This window comes from Perognathus longimembris, chromosome 17, assembly GCF_023159225.1.
Source record: "Perognathus longimembris pacificus isolate PPM17 chromosome 17, ASM2315922v1, whole genome shotgun sequence".
Lineage (NCBI taxonomy): Eukaryota > Metazoa > Chordata > Mammalia > Rodentia > Heteromyidae > Perognathus > Perognathus longimembris.
The window spans coordinates 50,826,730-50,846,825 of record NC_063177.1 but is presented as its reverse complement, the minus strand read 5'-3'; the positions used below and the strand labels follow the sequence as shown (position 1 = coordinate 50,846,825).

Below are 20,096 nucleotides of genomic sequence, written 5' to 3'. Positions count from 1 at the left end.
TATCTCAAAGAAAAAAAAAAACCTCTTATATGCCAAGCACCTGTGGCTCACGCCTATAATCCTCGCTACTCAGGAGGCTGAGATCTGAGGACCCAAGTTCAAAACCAGCCTGGGCAGGAAAGTTCATGAAACTCTTATCTCCAACTAACCACAAAGAAGTTGGAAGTGGAATTGTGGCTCACGTGGTAGAGTGCTAGCTCAAGCAAAAAAAGCTCAAGGTCAGCATCCAGGCCCTGAGTTCAAACCCCAGGACCAGCACACAGGCACACACACACACACACACACACACACACACACACACACACACACCAGGCACATGCCAGTGTGTTTCTGTGATTGTATGTGGATGTGTTTGTACGCGTGTGTATTTGCGTATGCGCATGTTTGTCTTTATGTTTATATTTGCATATATGTGCATGTGTATACTCATGCTGCATGTGTTTGTATTTGCAGGTGTGTATTTTCAGGTATGCCACACATATAAATTATATACAATTTCAGTTTATCCATATGGGACCAAGTAACATCATCCTATTATCGCACTATTCTTTGATGGTGATAGGAAAGGGATTAACAAACTTAAGTTATTTTTGCTAAGATCACTTTGCATGACCCAAAACATTAAGCTAAAGGTTTGGTGGCCGGTGTCACTAAATAGCAGCTCTTAAGGATACACTGTTCCTCCCATTTCTGTCGGTTCTGATCTTGTGTAGCCTCTTTTGACCTCATGCATTGATTCACACTACTCTTCCCTTCTCTCGGGCGTCAGCTTCCTTTCTGTGCTCCGTGCATCTTGGAGACGTTTTCTATTTCCTCCCATCCAGGTATTTTTCATTCACTCGGAGACCACAGCATCATTTATTGATCCAATTCCATTTTGATGGACGTTTAGGTTGCTTCCAATCTTCCTTTGTTTATCTCTGCCATCTCAGCAATGCTACAGTGAACATTCCTTTGCATATTTTTGTCACATTGTTGCAAATAGATCTAAAAGGCTTGCTGCCCAGGAGTGAAGCCCAGGGGTCAAACAGCTTGCATCATTGAACTCTGATAGACTATGCCCCAAAGGTTGGGCCCATTTGCAGTGCCACCCAGAGACCTGAGGGTGACCCCCCCTCCCTCTTACCAATAGTGGGGTGCCCCATTGAAAACCCTTCACAGTTTGACGTGGGAATCATGTCCTGTTTTGATTTGAATTTCTTTCATTATGAAAGAGGCAATTCATCTTCTTATGAATTTATCAGCCATTTCTATTTCTTTTTCCTCCCCCTGGTGCTTTTTTAACAATGCTGGATTACATTTCTAAAAGTAGACAACCCTTCCAGCCCACCTCTCCCTCTCTTTCTAGCGCCCTTCTAAGGTCACTCTGTCACTTTAGAGGCCCCCAACTGTTTCCCCAAAGCCGTTCACTTGGGCTGGGGTGAGATAGAGCAGCAGGAAAGAGCACATACCTGGGCCCGGGTTGAGGGGTGAAGGAAAAGAACAGATTTTCCAGAGCTTGAGCACCTGCTTTCTCCTCTCCTCACACTGCACGGTGGCAGAGATAAGAAAGTTCCAGACAATGCTACAGAGTGAGAACAAACTGCCCATGTGTCCAGCTTTGAGTCTATCCCAATGAGCGGTGGGACTCTGGGCTTTGAGCACAGCAGGTTTGAAGTCAGAAAAACTAAGTGGGAGCCAGGCACTGGTGGCTCACACCTGGAGCCCTAGCTCCTTGGGAGGCTGAGATTGGATGATCGAAGTTTGAAGCCAGCCCAGGCAGGAAAGTCCATGAGACTCTCATCTCCAGTGAGCCACCCAAAGCCCAGATGTGGAGCTGTGGCTCAAGTGGTCTAGCACCAGCCTTGAGCAAAAACAGCTCGGGGACAGTGTGCCTGAGTTCAACCCCCAGGACTGGCAGAAAGAAAGAAGAAGGAATGAAGGAAAGAGGGAGGGAGGGAGGGAGGGAAGGAAGGAAAGAGGGAGGGGGGAAGGAGGGAGGGAGGAGAGACTTACTAGCCCTGCCTCTTACTACATGTGAGATTAAGATCAATGCCAAGGAACAACTGAACCTCAACATCTTTGCCTCTAAAATGGGGATTCTAATAAAAGCGCCTCCTCCATGGTGTTTTTATGGAGATGGAGATTAAGTCAACAGCTCCCAGATGCTGGCCCGTGGTAGCTTGTCACTATACAGATAAAATGAGAAATGCAGTGCTAGTACAGTGGGCTTTGCATAAAATGAAATTTAAATTTTTCTTAAAATTGTCTTTATGCTGAGATTATATCTTTCTTATCATCTCAGAAATATTTTTTAAGGTAAAATGCTGACTATTTCTATTTATTTTTTTCTCCGTGGCACTTTTTTTTTTCTTAAATATTATTCCCTTTCAAAAAAAATGTTTGTTGCTTGATACTGTTGTACTTGGGGCGTTTGGTTTTAATGATCTTGGCAGAGTAAAAAGTCGAAAGGCTTATGTTGATCCGCATTTTCTTGTGTGTTACTGGGAGCCACTGTGTGAAATGAGGAAAGGCCTGAAAGGTACTTAGCGTGGCGTCTGAAGCACAGAGAGGGATGGTGCTGTGGTGTTGCTGGTGTGGATGGTGATGAAGATGGAGGTGCTGGTGGTGATGATGACGGTGGTGCTAGTAATGATGGTGGTGATGGTCGTGATGATGGTGGTGGTGGTGGTGATGTGGTGATGGTTGTGATGATGGTGGTGGTGGTGGTGATGTGGTGATGTCGTGATGATGGTGGTGGTGGTGATGATGGTGGTGGTAATGACTGGTGATGATGGTAGTGATGATGATGGTGGTGGTGGTGATGGTGGTGGTGGTGGTGATGATGGTGGTGATGGTCGTGATGATGGTGGTGGTGGTGATGGTGATGGTGGTGATGATGGTGGTGGTGGTGGTGATGATGGTGGTGGTGATGACTGGTGATGATGGTGGTGATGGTCGTGACAATGGTGGTGGTAGTGATGGTGGTGGTCATGACGATGGTGGTGGTGGTCATGACGATGGTGGTGGTGGTGATGATGTGGTGATGGTCGTGATGATGGTGGTGGTGGTGATGGTGGTGATGGTCATGACGATGGTGGTGGTGGTGATGATGGTGGTGGTAATGACTGGTGATGATGATGATGATGATGATGATGATGATGATGACGACGACGACGACGACGATGATAGTGATAGACCCCAGCCAGGAGTTACATGAGACAAACCTGGCAACTCCTGGGGATGGGCCACTCCCTCCCAAGCATGGCACACTAGAGGCAGACACCAAGGCAGCTGGGCAGAGCCTAGGACGCTCAAGGTCAGGGGAGGAGGGCTATTACAGGCCCAACATCTTCATTACTCCAAGGACCCTGCTAAGTTTGCCCCGAAATGGAAACAGTGATCTCCCAGGACCAGTCCCCGGCCCCTGGCCCCTCCCACAGTACAGAGCCTCCCTCCCCACTCCCGCCACTGAGCCACAGCCACGCTGGCTGTCCTCATGTTAAGGAAGGGCTTGGGGAGACATGTCCACTGTCCTGCCTCTGTCACCCCATCCATCTCAAGGAACACTTCCCACTCAGTCCTGTGCTTGGCTCCCCACACATCTCGGTCCTCTGGGTCACAGGAGAGGATGACAGCCTCCCACAGAACCCACACAGCCTAGGAGGCCTGGCCACAGGGAACCCGGCCCAGCACCTCCTATCCTTGGGAAGGGCAAGGGACTTCCTGCGTGGCTGAGCGGAGCCTCAGGGCTGGGGGAGGGGAACCCCCTCCTTACACCCCTCCATGGATAAAGACCTTTCGGGGATCCCTTGAGTCAAGGCTGGTCCTATCCATTCCAGAAGGCGATGACCCTGTGACCTCTGACCCCCGAGCCCCTCCTGCCCCGCATGCAAGCTGCTCGATTTGCTTACGCACAGCCTTCTCTCTGTCCCCCCAGGTACATGATCACCAGCCTGGACCGCACCCACGCTGGCTACTACCGCTGTATCGTGAGGAACCGCATGGGGGCCCTGCTGCAACGGCAAACCGAAGTCCAGGTGGCCTGTGAGTCCAGCGGGAACCCCGGGCAAGAGGGCGGGGGTGGGGCCTGCAGGGACCACGCCCACCGGCTACGCCCACCGTGCTCTCCCAGGCCCTCCAGCTCTTCCTGCTGGTCCAGGCATTTACTTGGTAGACAAGCCAGGGCCCAGAGGGGAAGTGGGTCAAGGCCGCCCTGGAGCACTAACAGCATGGAGGGAGGGTGGGGGGTCCTGGGATCCTCAGGGGGTGCTGGGAGATGCCTTAGTGGGGGAATCAGAATAGCAAGTTGAGGTTCCTCCCAGAAGAGACCAGGGGGAGGGGGCCAGAGGAGCAGGCCCTCATCAAGTCCTTGGGGGTGGCTGTCTGTTCCCCAACAAGGGTTTCCCCAGGGAAGGGGAAGGAAGACAGCTTCAGAAAGAAACCAGAAGGCAGCCAGGGGCCAGCCGCAGCTCACAGCTGTAACCTTAGCTACTCGGGAGGCCGAGATCTGGGGACTGTGGTTCGAAGGCAGGGAGGGCAAGAAAGTCCGTGAGATGCTTAGCAGCAGCACAAAGGCCCAAGTGGAGCTGCGGCTCAAGCGGCTCAAGCCCTAGAGTGGCCAGCCTTGAGAGAAAATGCTAAAAGCGAGTAGGAGGCAGGGCTGAGAACATGGCCTAGTGGTAGAGTACTCGCCTCCTATACATGAAGCCCTGGGTTCGATTCCTCAGCACCACATATACAGAAAATGGCCAGAGGGGCGCTGTGGCTCAAGTGGCAGAGTGCTAGCCTTGAGCAAAAAGAAGCCAGGGACGGTGCTCAGGCCCTGAGTTCAAGCCCCAGGACTAGCTCAAAAGGGGGAGAGCAGGGAAAGGGACCTCCCCAAACGACCCCCAAACCTACCTCTTCCTGGAACACCTGCAGGCTGCCGGAAGGAGCTCATTATGGGTTGTTTCCTGCTGGGTCTCTGACGGGGGAGAGACTGGAGGATGTATTCTGAATGGTGGGTGGATAAGATTCCTCAGAGAGCCCTGAAATCTCCCCGGGAGGGGCCTCCCTCTCCTCTGGAGCCCCCGGGAGCAGCCTCTGAGCTGCGGGGGAGGGCCTGCCATGGAGAGGGAAGGCGAAGAGAGAAATCTGAAAGAAAATCTCAAGTGAGGCAAAGAGTGTTGATGATGATTATGAAAAACAGCCGTAATCAAACGTGGGGGGGACAAATTGGCCTATAAATCAGCACCAAAGACAGCTCAGCTTACGCCCAAAGAGCAGCAACGCCCCAAATCACACAGCACTGGGTTCTGGCAGCTGTCCATGCTTTCCCTTAGCTCATCCCAGAGCCACGGGTGGGGGGGGGGGGTGCGTGGGGCCCTGGTGGCTCACGCCTGTAATCCCAGCTAATCTGGAGGCTGAGACCTGAGGATCACAGTTCAAAGCCAGCCCGAGAAGGAAAGTCCAGCCCTGCTTCAAATGACAGTTCATTTCTTGCGAGCTGTGTGGTCCTGGACGGGTGACTTAACTTCTCTGTGCTTTCATCATCACCTCGTGTCATGTCTGCGTGGCTGGGGGGACTGTACGGACAAATGAATCAAGGAGCGCGTGCATGTAAGGCACTCCCCACAGTCCTTGGCCCAGCCGACGCTTGGGATAGGGTAGAATTCCTTCTCCTTGGCCAGGAAGGACGTTCTGGAGGACACACAAGCGTTCTCATACCCTGACAGTGGGCGCCTCCCAGAACCTGGGTCCCTACCTCCCTCTCCACCACCAGGAGACTCAGAGCTCGGACAGGCAGCTGTCTGTCCATCTGTCTTCCAGCACAAGCGCACTCTGTCTCTCCAGATGGGAAGGGTTTTGTCCTGGGTTGCTTCTCTTTCTAGGGGTCCTGGAGCCTGGCAGGCCCCTGCCCTGGCTCCCAGCCCTTCCCAAAGAAGGACTATGAATCAGGTTGCAATGACAAATTAATAAGGCAGCTGTGCTAACAACTAATGATAATGGCAAAGTCGTTAGAAAAAGATTCTTTGCATGTTTTTAATTACAGCAATTAAGGGGGAGTCAATAAAACATCTCCCCTCCCCAGACCCCTTTCCCGTCCCCACACAAGTCACCGTGGGTCTCCCAGCCTCCAAAGAGAGCCAGAGGGTTAGGAGAGCCTGCGTCGAGCCTGGGTCGCCTCTCCTGGGCCCCTCCCCCAGCCCTCTCGACCTGGCTCAGACTTGGAATTGCCAAGCCCAGTGCCAAACCCGGCCTCGTGCCCAGAAGCCGGTGGCCCAGCCTGTCCTGGGAGCCCAGCTGCTTCTACCAGCAGCAGCTCATCCAACATGGGGGTGCTTAGGCAAATTGTTGTGATGAGCAAAGAGCTCCCCACTGCAAGCCCAGTCCTCCTCCAAGGAGTGGGGGTCACAAACAAACCCAAGACAGCTGTGCCCACCCTCCAGGGCAGTGGATAACGGTGATTACATAAGCATAGACTACATAACACATAACAGGAGGCCCGGGAAGGAATGTATGGGGACAGATGAGAGGAGGAGAAGAAGACAGGGGACTTCCCGCATGCAGTGGTAGCCCTGGCCACTGAGCGAGTGTCTCAAAGAAGGGGCATGAGCCTGCCGGATGGGGGAGATCATTTCAAGAAGAGGGTACAGCAAGTGCAAAGGCCCTGTGGCGAGCTTAGGGATCTGAGGCCCGTGTGGCCAGAGCAGAGTGGGGACAGAAGAGAATAGTGGGGCTGAGCTGTGGACGGGGCAGTAGGTGGGGGGAGGCCTTGCGAGCCGGCCGCGGCAGGGGAAGCTGTGGCCTTTCCATGCCCACCAGATTGGCAAGCCCACAAGAGGCCAACCAGCCCGGCTGGGGGTAGAAACCCCCAACGCAGAGTGAGTCCTCAGTGGGACTCACATACCACCACCCACCGTGGAATTCCATGCAGGTGTGAAAACGAGCAGCCTGAGCGGAGATGTTCGGAACAGCCCTGGGCATCTGGCTTGAAACATGGCCCACGGAATCCCCAGTTGGTTAGGGGTGTGCCTGTAGGTGGGGAGGGAGAAAGAGGAGCAGTGGAAGTTCATCCCAGCAAACAGGAGCGAAGCAGGCCCTGCCCGGAAAGAGAAGAGCCCGGGGAAGGGGGCGGGAGTTGGGGGTGATGTGTTTCAGCGTTCCGTTTCATGAGCTGGGTGATGGGTAAGAGGTGTTCATTTTCTTCTTCTTTAAATTATACATGTAGCTGTATTCACTTTCTGCATGCATGACATGGTTCATGATTATAAAATGATTTAAAAGTACACAAAAGCACCGACAAAGGTTCTGAAGGAGGAAACACGTTTTACAGGACCTTTTAAGCTATCACAAAGACATCAAGAAGAAGTTGTCAGGCCTGGCACCCCCGGGGGCTCACACCTGTGGTCTTAGCTACTCCGGAGACTTATCTCTGAGGATCGCAGTTCAAAGCCAACCCCGGGCAGAAAAGTCCCCGTGAGACTCTTATCTGCAAATAGCCACTCAAGAAAAATGGAAGGGGGTGCGGGGAAAGAGGAACCCTTCTCCATTGTTGGTGGGATTGCAAATTAGTACAGCCACTTTGGAGAACAGTATGGAGGTTCCTCAAAAAGTTCAACATAGACCTACCCTATGACCCAGCCATACCACTCCTAGGCATCTATCCTGAACAACAGATCCCAAGATATCAAAAAGACACCTGCACTTCCATGTTTATCGCTGCACAATTCACAATAGCCAAAATATGGAAACAACCCAGATGCCCCTCCACAGATGAATGGATCCAAAAAATATGGTACCTATACACAATGGAATACTACATAGCGATTAGAAATGGCGAAATATTGTTATTCGCAGGGAAATGGTCAGAACTTGAACAAATAATGCTGAGCGAGACAAGCCTAGAACACAGAAAACAAAGGGGCATGATCTCCTTGATATATGACTGTTAAGGTGGGGGGAGGGGGAGACAGTAGAGACCAGGTCTGCGAAACCAAAAACTTCTTGTCAAATGATATTTCCCTCAGGTTTGGGTCAGTGACCCTATTATGTAACTAAAACCAAACAACTGCTCAATATATAAAGGTCAAAAATAGACCTCTCAGTGGATCACAATAGCTCAAAAGCTATGTATGTATGTTCGTATAAGACAAGGATAAGCAAACTCTATTGTTTACGTTACATTTAAAGTCCTAAGTGAATTTCCTTTGGCATAGGCCACATGGATACTGTATATGTTTTTGATACACTGTGTATTGTATATATGTCTACCTGACCTAGGGAAGGGAAAGAAAAACAGGGTGTAAGATATCACAAGAAATGTACACACTGCCCTATTATGTCACTGTACCCCTTTTGCACAACACCATGTCAAAAATTTTTTAATTAATTAAAAAAAAAAAAGAAAAATGGAAGTGGAGCTGTGGCTCAAAGTGGTAGAGTGCTAGCCTTGAGCAAAAAAATCCTTAGGGACAGTGCCCAGGCCCTGAGTTCGAGCCCCACAACTAATAATAATAACAAATTGCCAGGGAGTAGAGGCATGGTTTGATGTCTCAAGCAATGAAGCTATCTCCCCATCTACCCAGTCATCATCCATCTGCCCGCAGGACCCTCCAAACCCCCCAGCTAGCACCCATCCATGCAGTGAACAAGTCCACAGTCTTACCCGACTGCCCTTTATTTCCCCTGACTGGCCCCGTCTCCTTCCTCCCGGCCATCCCCTCAGGAGTGTACCCCACCAAGCACATGCCTAGATAAACCTCACCCAGCCCCCGGGCAGGAATGGGTCCTCCCACCATGCCTGTCCTGGAAGAACCCAGCCCCTTCCTTCTCAGAAGCTGTCACAGATGCCCCTGAATATTTGCTTGTGGGTTCGTTCGCCTCATGCCCGCCTCCCCACCCAGACTGTCAGGTGCCCAAGCCTTACCACACAGCATGCCTGACCCACAGGAGGGCTCCGTAAAGAACTGTGGGGTTGAGATAGAGCCTAGTATATGCAGAGCACGGGGCCAGGTGTCTCGGGGGAGGAGGGGCCTTGTGCAGGGGCAAAGCAAGGAGATCAAAGCTACTTCTTCAAGCTCAGCACCCAGTAGGAGGAGTTAAGGAAGGGGAATGGCAATTGGTCACGAACGCAACCACAGAGAGTTAGGAGGGAGACATTTGCACCCTGCCCTGGCGGCCTCAACATGGACCAGACACTTTATCTCCATGAGTCTCCATCTCCTCGCAGACCAAATGGAGCTAATAAAATGAGAGAAAGAGAAGGGAAAGAAACGCCATTACCATTAAATTGCTTTAAATTGTTTAAATATATCTTCGGAATTCTGCGGCTTTGTTTTTTCAAAAATAGATAAAAATTACTGTAACCACTGAAACCAGTGTGATTTATTTATGCAATTCTTTATAGACAGAGCCAAGCACAAGAAATTAATAAACAACTAAGAATGCGTGTTTATTAAAATTGAGCTTGTCATGTTATTGGAGGATTAAATGTGCGAAGTCTGTCTAGAGAAAAGGTAAGAGCTAGACAAGTCTGGTTTGGAATTCTAGTTGGATAGTTTGAAGTCATCTTTGTTGAAGGGCTAATGCTTAAACTAAACTATGAAAAATGTACAGTATTCCAGTATTTTAATACTGAAAATATTAGATACATTTCTCTAGTACTTGCCTGTGTACTCTCCCAGCTTCTATGGTTGTGTAATAAATTACCCCCCCAGATGCAATGGGGTACAGCAATCACTTATTATGCTCCCAAAGTCTGTGACTCTAGAAAGTGGACAGGACACAATGGGGACAGCCGGGGTCTACTCCACAATGACTGAGGCAGACAGTCAATGGAAGACACGAAGACTGTACCTCAAACCACCTGGAGTTCCACACCTGGAACAGGTGCTAGTGTGGACTCTGGTGGTCAGCTGGGGTCCTCTCCATGTGGACCATTCCCACGTAGGCTTGAGATGAGTTGAGCTTCCTTACAACATGGCGGCTGGGTTCCTGGAGAGAGGCTGGAGAGTGGGAGCCAGTGGAAGCTGGATCCTTGGATGACCTAGCTTTGAAAGTTCCATAGCATTGCTTCCAGCATATTCTACTGTTAGAGTAGACATAGACCCTGAAGATTCAAGGACAGAATATAAGTGGGAGAAGTGTAAGTTGCACTGAAAGATAAGTGTGGGGGAAAGAGGATAAATATTGTTATAGCCAAGATATTGCTTGGCAACAAACATATCTCCTATAATCCCCAGTACCATCCATGACAAAGGCCCTTTTTTAAAAAAAATTTTAATTGTAGAACAAATAAAATACAGGCTCAACATGGTCCAAAGTTTTGCCAAGTGCCACAGCAAATGAGCAACAGAGCTAAGATTTGAACTCAGGTCTCCAACCTTCCAAAGCCACCATTAACACTCTATCCACCAGATTTAGAACAAAGATGCTGACAGTAGATGGTTATAGCCTTTGTCTAGTTTTAGCAGCACTGGGGGGTGAACTCAGGGCAAGGCACTCTATGACTGAGCAGTGCCTCCAGCCCTTTTTTGTTTTTTTGCACCGGTCATTTTTGACATAGAGTCTCACTTCCGGACTACCATCTGCCTCTTTTAGGCTTCCCACTCTAGCTAGAATTACAGGCATGTGTCACAATGCCTTGCTCTAGGGTAAGAAGAGAAGGGTCTCTTGAACTTTTCTTCCCAGGCTGGCCTAGAGCCTGAATCCACCAAAGCTCAGCCTTCCAAATAGCTCAGGATTCAGACAGGAGCCATCAGCACTCGGCCGGATCGTGCATTGGTACAGTTGGGCCCCAGCACTTACCTGCTTTGCTGTGCCAAAGCAGAGCCATAGGAAAGGGAAGGAAGAAGGGCAGCCCAACTCCAGCGTTCAAGATTTGAATTCAGATCCTGGCTCTGTTCCTTCCTAGACAAGTTAATTCACCTGGCTGAGCCTATTTGTGCAGGGATTGTTTTGGAGTTGGTTTTATTTTTTTCCTCCTCTGTTGTGAAATATGTGAAATAATGATCAGCTTCTTGGCTGTTGGATGAATCGATTGAGTCCAGGGATACGATACGTGGCTATAAATGGATCTAAAACCCCAACACCGAAGCAGAGCACGTCTCCGTGATGGATTGGAGGGCGGGCAGGTGGGCTACGCGAGGTGCTCCAAGCATAGCCCCTGGCCCCTGACCCCTCACCCCTGACCCCTGTGCCTTCTCTCCCTGCAGACATGGGGAGCTTCGAGGAGGGCGAGAAGCACCAGAGCGTCTCCCACGGGGAGGCGGCTGTCATCCGCGCCCCGCGCATCGCCAGCTTCCCCAGGCCGCAGGTGACCTGGTTCCGCGATGGCCGCAAGATCCCGCCTAGCAGCCGCATGTGAGCCCCACTGTGCGGGGATGGGGAGAAGCTGGTGGGGGGGGGGGCGCTGGAGGGAGGCTAATCCTGTGGTGGGGGGCTGTAGGGGGGGGAGAGCCCTTCATACCGAAGGCTCCGCCTTTCTGGGACCCGGCTATCGGGGACCTCCCAGATTGCCACAGAAGTTTGTTGGACGGGGGACTTTCCTGGAATGTGCGTGCGAGGATTGGGCCTCCCGGGGAATCCCAGAGGGGAAGAGTGTGGCTTACACACTCCCTTGTCTCCAAGAACACTTAAAACCTGGAACAGACACAAACACGGGCCCCTGTGCACATGGCGGCCGGGCGGTCCGGGGCGGTGTTTTCCCTGTGGCCTGGGTCGGAGGGAGGGCGCGCTGGAGAGGGAGGGCTGTGTGTGTTGGCTGTCGGGAGAAGGTGGGGGGGGGCGGGAGGCAAACACACAGCCTTTTCAGTGTGCACAAGGGCCCCTCTGTGGGGCTCTGGTGCCGGTTGTGGCAGCCTGGCTTGCGGGCAGGAAAGGCAGAGCCGACGCCCGTCACCTCCACAGAGGGGCATCCTCTAGCAGGATGCCTCCAGACCGCGCGGTCAGGGGCGGGGACGAGCCCCGGCTTTCCTGTGGGTGACCCCCCCACCCCCGCCAGCTCCCCACCCACCCACACAAAAAGACCATCTTCTCCCAGTCTGCTCAGGCTCCCAAAGTGTAACGACTTTGCCAGGTCTCGGAGAGCTGCCAGGTGGTGGGGCTGGTGCCAGCTGTGCCAACTCCAGAGTCAGGCTTGAATCCTCTCCTTGCGTGGAAACCGCCTTGGAACGGGCACCGGGCACAAAAAGGCTGCAGAGCTGACCCTGGTGCCGTGATTCCCCGCCTGGGTACCCGTGGTACCCAGTCTCACCTGAGGCAATCTGACTGAGCTGAAATGGGGTGGCTATTTGGGCATGGAGACTTTTGAAAACCCCCCTAAATGATTCTAACATGCTGCCAGAATTGAGACCCACTCCTGGTATGCATCAGCAGCACAATCCCAATACCGCTGTGTAACAAAACATCCCAGTGGTCCAACACAATGAGCACTGACTGTATCTTTCTCTTGAGATTTTTGTGTGTTGGGCAGGGTCCTTCTGGCCTTGTCTGGGATCTCACCAAGTCTAGGGTTGGCTGACTACTGGCCAGTGTAGAACAGTATCCTCCTGCTGAGTGACAGGTGACCTGGCTGAGCTGTGCCTGCCTCGTCCTCCCTCCCGCTAGCTCCAGCACATTCTCTATTGCAGAAGAGCATACTGGGAACCATGCATATATGTATTTCACACCTTTGCTTCTAACCCATTGGTGGAAGGAAAGGCATGGCAGGGCTCAGGAGCGAGAGCTCTCAGTCTCCATGCTCAGTGCTGTGTGTCTCTGAGGGAAGTGAGGGGTTGGAACAATTCCCCAGGTTACCAGATGGATTCTTACCCTGCGAGTCAGAGTGCCCCCCTTCGGCCGCCCCTAAGGCTCAATAAAACCAGCAGGATGGTTCACACTCTGGTGGCTATTGAGATTGCATCGTGGTTGGAAACGCTCCACCACACAGACTCTGGGACAGGTAGATGAGCTCCAACCTCATCCCAAACCCCAGGCGTGTGCCCCAAGCACACCAGACGATAGCATGCCATTCTGGCAAAGGCATCCTGCAAGGCGACTGGAAATGACTCCCTAGAACACAGAGTTGCAAAGGATTCTGAGGCTCTATCCTGACACATGGGAGAGAGCATCGTGATCAATTAGCAATGTCTGCCCTGGCTGCAGGCGGGGTGGGTGATGCTGACATTTACCGACTACGTCTGCCACAATAGAGCCTCATCCCTAACCCCTTCCACCTCCTTTCTCCCATTCCTGGTCTCTGTCCTCACACTTCATTCAAGAGCACAACGACCCTGGCCTGTGTACAATAAACACCTTCCTGGTCACACAGGCCCCTGCCTACTCTCGGAAGTACCCCCTACCAAGTTCCTGATAGAGTGGTTTTATCTCAGTAATGACAATGGACTAATATTCGTCTTCAAGTGGGAAGGGCCCCTGATGGCAAATTCCCTATGTCTGCTGTTGGAGCTCCATTTCTGACCAGTGCTCTTAGCCAGAAGGTCTGTAGGGCGTGGAGGGCACCTTGACCCACCTGGTGGGGAGCACCTTGCCCCCAGTGGAGGACACCCTAGGGGGCTCCCTGACCCCCGGTGGGCTTCTCATCAGGCAGGACGGTGATTACCCAGAGCCCACTGCAGTAAGGAGATGCAATTGCTATTAGCCTAGCTAGGGCCCTATTACTTCCTTAGTGGGGAAAAAGAAAGAAGGGAAGGAGGGAAGGAAGAAGGGATAGAGGGAAGGAGGGAGGGAAGGAGGGAGGGAGGATGAATCTCTAGCAGAAAGCCAAATGGAGCATCATTAGGGTTCCTAAGCACTGAGGGTAGGGGCCTTGCCTCCCTCCTACCGCTACTGATGGGGAGTCTCAGTATTTGACCCCCCCTCCCCCCTCCCCAAGCATGGGGGAGCCAGCATAACGGGGCGGGGAGAGCGCTGGTCTGGAGAGCCGTTAGCGGGCATGTTTATTGGAGAGCCCGTTTAAAACTCTGTAACATTCACCTAATGGGAAAATTTGAAAAGAATTCAACTGGATTTGTCCTTGTTAAACTAACATTAAGGATGTTTAACAGCTGTCTCCAGCACCAGCGCATTACAACCCGGAGATAGACTTGGCAAACTAATGATTTTGTTTGTCATTGGAGGGACGGGTGGAAGGGGCGGGCAGCGCCCGCGTGGGCAGAGCTCTCAGAGCTCCCTGCACCCACGATTAAGGGGGACCCGGCCGCCCAGTCCCTTCCCTGCAGACCTAGCCTGCAGGAGGCGCTGGATGTCCGGAGCCCAGGGCGTGGCATGAGAGTTAAGGAGCCTCGGTGCTGCCGTGGTCCTGCTCATTTCTTTGGTGTGTATGGGAATGTGGAATTCGAACCCACGGCCTGGTGCACGCCGGGCAGCCACTGTACCTCCAGCCCATCCTGCTTGTTCCTCACTGTTTACCGGGCGTGTCTGAGCGTTCACAGTGCAGGGGTCACACAAAGCCATGGAGCCCAAGCCCCCCCCCGCGCCTCCCCCCCCTCCAGGGAGGCCTGAATCCCACAAGACCTTGTAGACAAGAACCCTAGGCCAGCATGGGGGGATGGGCTCGGGGACCGGGGACCCTCGTGTAAATTGCTTTGCTCTCTGGGTGGGAGCATGCAAGGGCTGGGATTCAGGCACCGCGAGGCTGGGGTGCAGGCAGCCCTCCTTTTTCCCCTTCTGAAGGGGCATGGCGGGGAGGGGGGAAGGGTGGTCAGGTCACCTGTTCTGGGTCCCTAATCACCATCCCTGGAGGTTGGAGACTGGAGGCCTCAAGCCCCTCGGAGCCCCCTCTCCAAGGAATCCCTCCCCCTCTTCCCAGAGCCATCACGCTGGAGAACACACTGGTCATCCTGTCCACCGTGGCTCCCGACGCAGGCCGGTACTACGTGCAGGCGGTCAACGACAAGAACGGAGATAACAAGACCAGCCAGCCCATGACTCTCGCTGTGGAGAGTGAGTAAGCCCAGGACCCGGGCTGTCACCAAGCAAGTCATTAAATCCAGGGAATGGGGCTCTGGAGGGCCATTGGGAAGATGGAATGGTGGGGGCCGGGAGGAGGAACGGGGCTAGAGGTGCCAGCCAGTGCCAGCCAGGACAGACACAGGGAAGAACCGAGCTCTGGACGCTGCTCATCCCGTACCAGAAAGGGGAAGCGGGGAGTGTTCAGCTTGGCTGTAAGCAAGACCACCAGCGTGTGTGTGTGTGTGTGTGTGTGTGTGTGTGTGTGTGTGTGTGTGTGTGTATGGACTCCAGCCACCCCCAGGCTCAGGTATGAGCACCTCGAGAGATCAGAAGCTTGCTTTTCTAAAGAAATACAGTACCAGCCTCTGCTGGGCTGGTGCATACACAGGCTGCTTCTGCCTGGAGCCAGGCGGTCCCCAGGAGAGGCACAGAGGCCTCCAAAGCTGCCCATCCCCAGACGCTGCGGCCTCCCCAGGAGAAAGAGGCCTAGGGGCTGAATCCCTCCAGAGGCTCATCAAAGAAAGCCCGCTGCAGTGACCTTCGGCAAACTCATACCCCGTGGCCCCCAGGCTGGTTCTCCTGGAAGGACTGGCCCTTCCCCCCAAGCCTGCAATCCCCACGGTAGAGAAGTGGGGGGGGGGGGTGGTGTCTGGCGGCCTGGGTGCAGCTCAGGCACGTACACCGGGGCCACACCAAAGTTTACAGATATATGGGGGGGGGGGGGCGAGAGGAGGCAGGAGGAGAAACACCTGTTCATCTCATCTCCCCACATCTGTCCTATTCCAGCTCCCAAAGCAAGCCTCATTTATCATCCCTGGTCACTTGGCACTTGCCTACAAGATGAGGGGGCCCCCAGGTGTTCTGGCTTTTTTGGTGGTGAGTTGGAGATAAGAGCCTCATGGACTTTCCCGCCCCTGCTGGCTTCAGGCCCCATCCTCACATCTCAGCCTTCTGGGTAGCCGGGATCACAGGTGTGAGCCTGATCTCACGGAACCCCATCTTTTCTTCCGTTTCCTTTCAGCAGGGTTGTCCTATGTAGCCCCGGGCTGGCCCCAAACTCACCATCCTCCTGCCCCAGTCCCACACACGCAAACCGAGCCCTTTACCAAGAGGCTATACCAACCATGCAGAGTTGTGTGTGGTCCAAGTAAAGCCAGGCGTCCGTCTTGGGTGACTCAGTTTACCCCCAAGACCCCATGGTCAGAGGTTTATCCTGTGTGATTTCCAGCATCTGGGTCCCCAGGGGGGGATTATTGCTATCTGCTCCATGCTAAGCCACCAGACTCCTTCAGCTAGCCCCGGGGGGAATTTAGTGAGGACCCCCACCAGCCTCTCCCACCCCAGGGGCCCCCACGGTTCCTACAGCAGCATGGTGATTTTTCTGCGGCATCAAGAGCAGAATCAACTGATTTCTTAATTTCCCCCCTCCCACAAGTGATTGCTCTTCAAAACCCGGCTCATGGTGCTGACGTAAACTCCCCCACCTCCCCGCCACCCTCACCCCCAACTGTCTGCCTGCCAGCCAACTTATGAGGAGCAATTGCCACTTCACCCCCCCCCCCCACCGCCGGCTCTGTTGCCCTCAGTTACCTCACCAGAACTGTGGCCTCCCCCCGCCGCCCCTCCCCTCTCCTTCCCTTTCCACCCTCCACCCCTCCGGTCAGGGCAGATAGGGTCAGCAGCAGCCCCAGGGGACCCCTACTTCTTGGAGACAGGACTAGAGAGGACCAGGCTGGTGATCTCAGGGGTTCCCCACAACTTCGCAAGGACTGGCAGAGGCCGGCGTGGCAGTGGGGGGGAGGGGTACCCACACTTGGGGCCCAGAGCTGTACTGACTCACGGATTGTATGAGCCACAGGCACAGTTGTAAATTTTCTAAGTCACCCCGTTGGGTTTTTTTTTTTTCCACAAAGAAAGAAAGAAATAGGTGGAATTCATTTCATTAATATATTTTTTATTTAATCCAATGAATTCAAAAATAGCCTTTCGGCCTACCCGCGACGTAGGAAATATTAATAGGATATTTCATACCAGGTTTCCTTGGCATAAGGCAGCCTTTGAAATCTGGTGTGTATCTGATACCTACAGAACATCTTAATTTAGATGGCGGGTTTTCATCTGGAATACGTGAGCCGTATTTAGATTTCATAAAAATTTACGGCTGGAAAGGTAGAAATCCTTCTGCCCAAGTTGTTTCACGGGAACTTAAAAAGTGTTCTAATAACTGAATTGGGGGTCTGGGTTGGTTGTTGTTGTTGTTTTTATTTAATTAAATGTAAATTAGCTTAAATTAAATCTTATCAAATCAAAGAGGAGCTCCTTGGGCCCAGGTGGCTGGTAGCCCTGCATTGAATGGGGGTGGGTGGGGGTGTGGCCTGCGGGCGGCCGGGCATCTGGGAGGGGGGCTAACAGCCCTGGCCTCACTCACCTGTGCCCAGGTGAGTCCCACGGTCCCCAGCCTGGGCTGCTTCATCTGTAGCGATGCCCGGGGCAAGGGCTGGAGGGGGCCCGGGAGAACGGATCACAGCGGACGGCCCCCTCTTCATCCTTCTGCCCCAGGGCCCCAGTCCCTGTGGCTCTCCTGGAACATACCTCTTCCTTGCCTGGGTTACCTGTGATTTGCAGAGCTGAGCTTTCAGTCCCCATCTCCCCGGCCATACTGTTCACCCCCAATGCCGCACTGGGACTCAGGCTGAGTGACCTCCTCAAGTGTTAGCCCTCAGCTCTGGATCCGTCCCCCACCCCACCCCCGCCCAGTCTCCTCTCCGCAGCAGTCCCGAGGACTGATGGGATATTATCCAAGGCTGGGAGCTCATATCTGTAATCCTAGCTACTCAGGAGACCGAGATCTCAGGATGGAAGTTCAAAGCCAGCCTGGGCAGACGAGTCCGTGAGACTCTTATTTCCAATTAACCAACAAAAAGCCCAAAGCGGGGCTGTGGCTCAAGGGGTAGAGCACCATCATCCTTCGATGGCAAAGCTAAGTGGGAATGCGAGGTCCTCAGTTCAAGACCCAGTAATGGCACACAAAAGAATCTCAGGAGTGGAACCCGGGGTTCTCTCACCGCACCAGACCACCACACTCAGGCTCAGGAGGGGGAGAGCCGGTTTCTGGAAGGCCGCTCCACGTCCCCCGTCCGTGTCTCAGTAGCCCTGAGATCCATCCCTGGGCCCAGGGAGATGGGGACAGCTCTCTCCAGCCTGGGCCGACAGCCCTGAGGAGAAGGGCTGCCATTTATTGAGCACCTACTGTGTACTGGGCACTTAGCACTCACCCCAAACCAGGTGAGCCACCCCACTTAAGCGCTCTCCTTCTGCACCCCCTGTATCCTTAAGTCATTGAAGGTGTGAGCATCCATAGAACATCCCCCTTGAACACAGACCCTGCTATTTTGGTGGAGGAAGGGGGCAGGGGGACCCCCAAATTCCTGTCATAGGCCAAGCACTGGCCCAAGAAAGATTTGTTAAACAAGAGATTGAGTCCACATAGTTCTGTGTAGCTGTCGTGTCTGTCTGTCTGACTGACTGTACCAAGGCTTCAACTCAGGGCCTCACTCAGCTTTTTCAGTCGTGGCTCATGCTCTACCACTTGAGCCCGGCCTCCAGTCCAGCTTTTCTGTTGTTTAATTCAAGTCAGACTCTCATGGACTTTTCTACACCAGCTGGCTTTTTGGGCTGCGGTCCTCCAGCTCTCAGCCCCCTGCACGGCTAGGATGACAGGTGTGGACCACAGGCAACCCAGCTCATTCTGGACCTGAGAACACAGAGGCTCGGTAGAATGAAGTCATCTCGCCCAATTCACCCCACCCCTGCCCCCAGGACACGGAGGACAGAGAACCACTCTGAACCCCAGAGCCTCCCTCCCTGGATACAGATTCCCCAGCCCTGGTGTCCCCACCCCACCCCCAGCCCGGCCAATGGCCCCCTGGGACTGACCCAGGAGACTTGGAGCAGGTGTCTCCCTCCCCTCTATGCTGCCCTGAGCCAATGAGACAGCCAGAACCCCGGAGACTGCCCTCATCCCTTCATGGCTGCTCTCCTGCATCCAGAGATGGCTGTTTACCTGGTGGAGCGGAGCGCGCTCCGGCTGGGGCTCTGTCTGTCTCCTCCTTGTGCCCCATTAATCTGGCCCATGGTACCTGCGCGGCCGGCACGTAATAAACAACTTAGAGCACAGTTTTATGGGTGCAGCTATATCAGCAGCTTTCAATCCGATCGCTCTTTATGGCACCTACATGAGGCTTTATATTGTTGCAATTATTCTACTTTATATGCTTCTTTTCTTGGCGCCTTCATTTTACTTTATTTTTGCATTTTATTCTTATTCTTCCTGAGCCTTTTCTAATAATGCCCAGGGTCCAGCTAGGAAACACGCCCAAGATTGACAGGTGGGGGGGAGGGACCCCGGAGTGGGCGTGGGGCTGCAGCCAGCCCCCTCCCCAGCCCCCCGAGAAGACATCTCATTGCTGTCACCCCAGCGCCACGCGGGCCACCGTGGCTCACTGCCTCCAGGGTCTCTGGGAAAGTGGCCAACTGGATAGATTGGTCGTGAGAGGAAAAAGTCCTTGTAGGTTGTATTTTTACGAGCGATGGAGCAAGTGTACAGCGAATATCGAAGTTTCTGCCAATACCGGGTCACCGCTGTGGGCCGCAAAGATAAGAACCTGAGGCCTCTTAGAGAATGCAAGGATGAGCCAGGAGCCGGGGGCTCCCGCCTGTCATCCTAGAGACTCAGGAGGCTGAGAGCTGAGGACCACAGTTGGAAGCCTGCCCAGACAGCAAAGTCCACGAGACTCTGATCCCCAGCGAACCACCAAGAAGCCAGAAGTGAAGCTGCAGCAGCAGTTTCAGGATAGTGCCTGACCTTGAGTTCAAATCCCAGTACTGGCACAAACAAACAACAACCCAAAAATAGCAAGGGTGAGACAAAGGACGCGGGAACACCTCAGTGTGAACAGTCCAGGAACTTCCTTCCCCCTTCCTTGCTTCCTTGTATTTCTTCTTCCTTCCTGCTTCCTTCCTTTCCTCCTTCCTTCCTTCCTCATTTCTTCCTTCCTCTTTCCTTCTTCCTTCATTTATTTCTCCTTTGCTTCTTTTTTCCTTCCTTCCCTTCTTCCTTCCTTTGTTCTTTTCTTCTTTCCCTCCTTCCCTCTTTCCCTTGTTCCTCCCTCCCTCCCTCC

General features: G+C 53.2%; 1 protein-coding gene across 2 annotated transcripts in view; it reads left to right on the top strand.

Moving 5' to 3' along the window:
* Positions 1–20,096, top strand: part of Sdk2 (sidekick cell adhesion molecule 2) — a 218,777-nt gene that overhangs the window by 124,653 nt on the left and 74,028 nt on the right. For both annotated transcript variants that reach the window (XM_048366286.1, XM_048366287.1), the window contains exons 3-5: positions 3,920–4,026; positions 11,178–11,325; positions 14,774–14,907. In XM_048366286.1, coding sequence (XP_048222243.1) covers positions 3,920–4,026; positions 11,178–11,325; positions 14,774–14,907 — 389 coding nt within the window. The remainder of the gene's footprint in view (positions 1–3,919; positions 4,027–11,177; positions 11,326–14,773; positions 14,908–20,096) is intronic.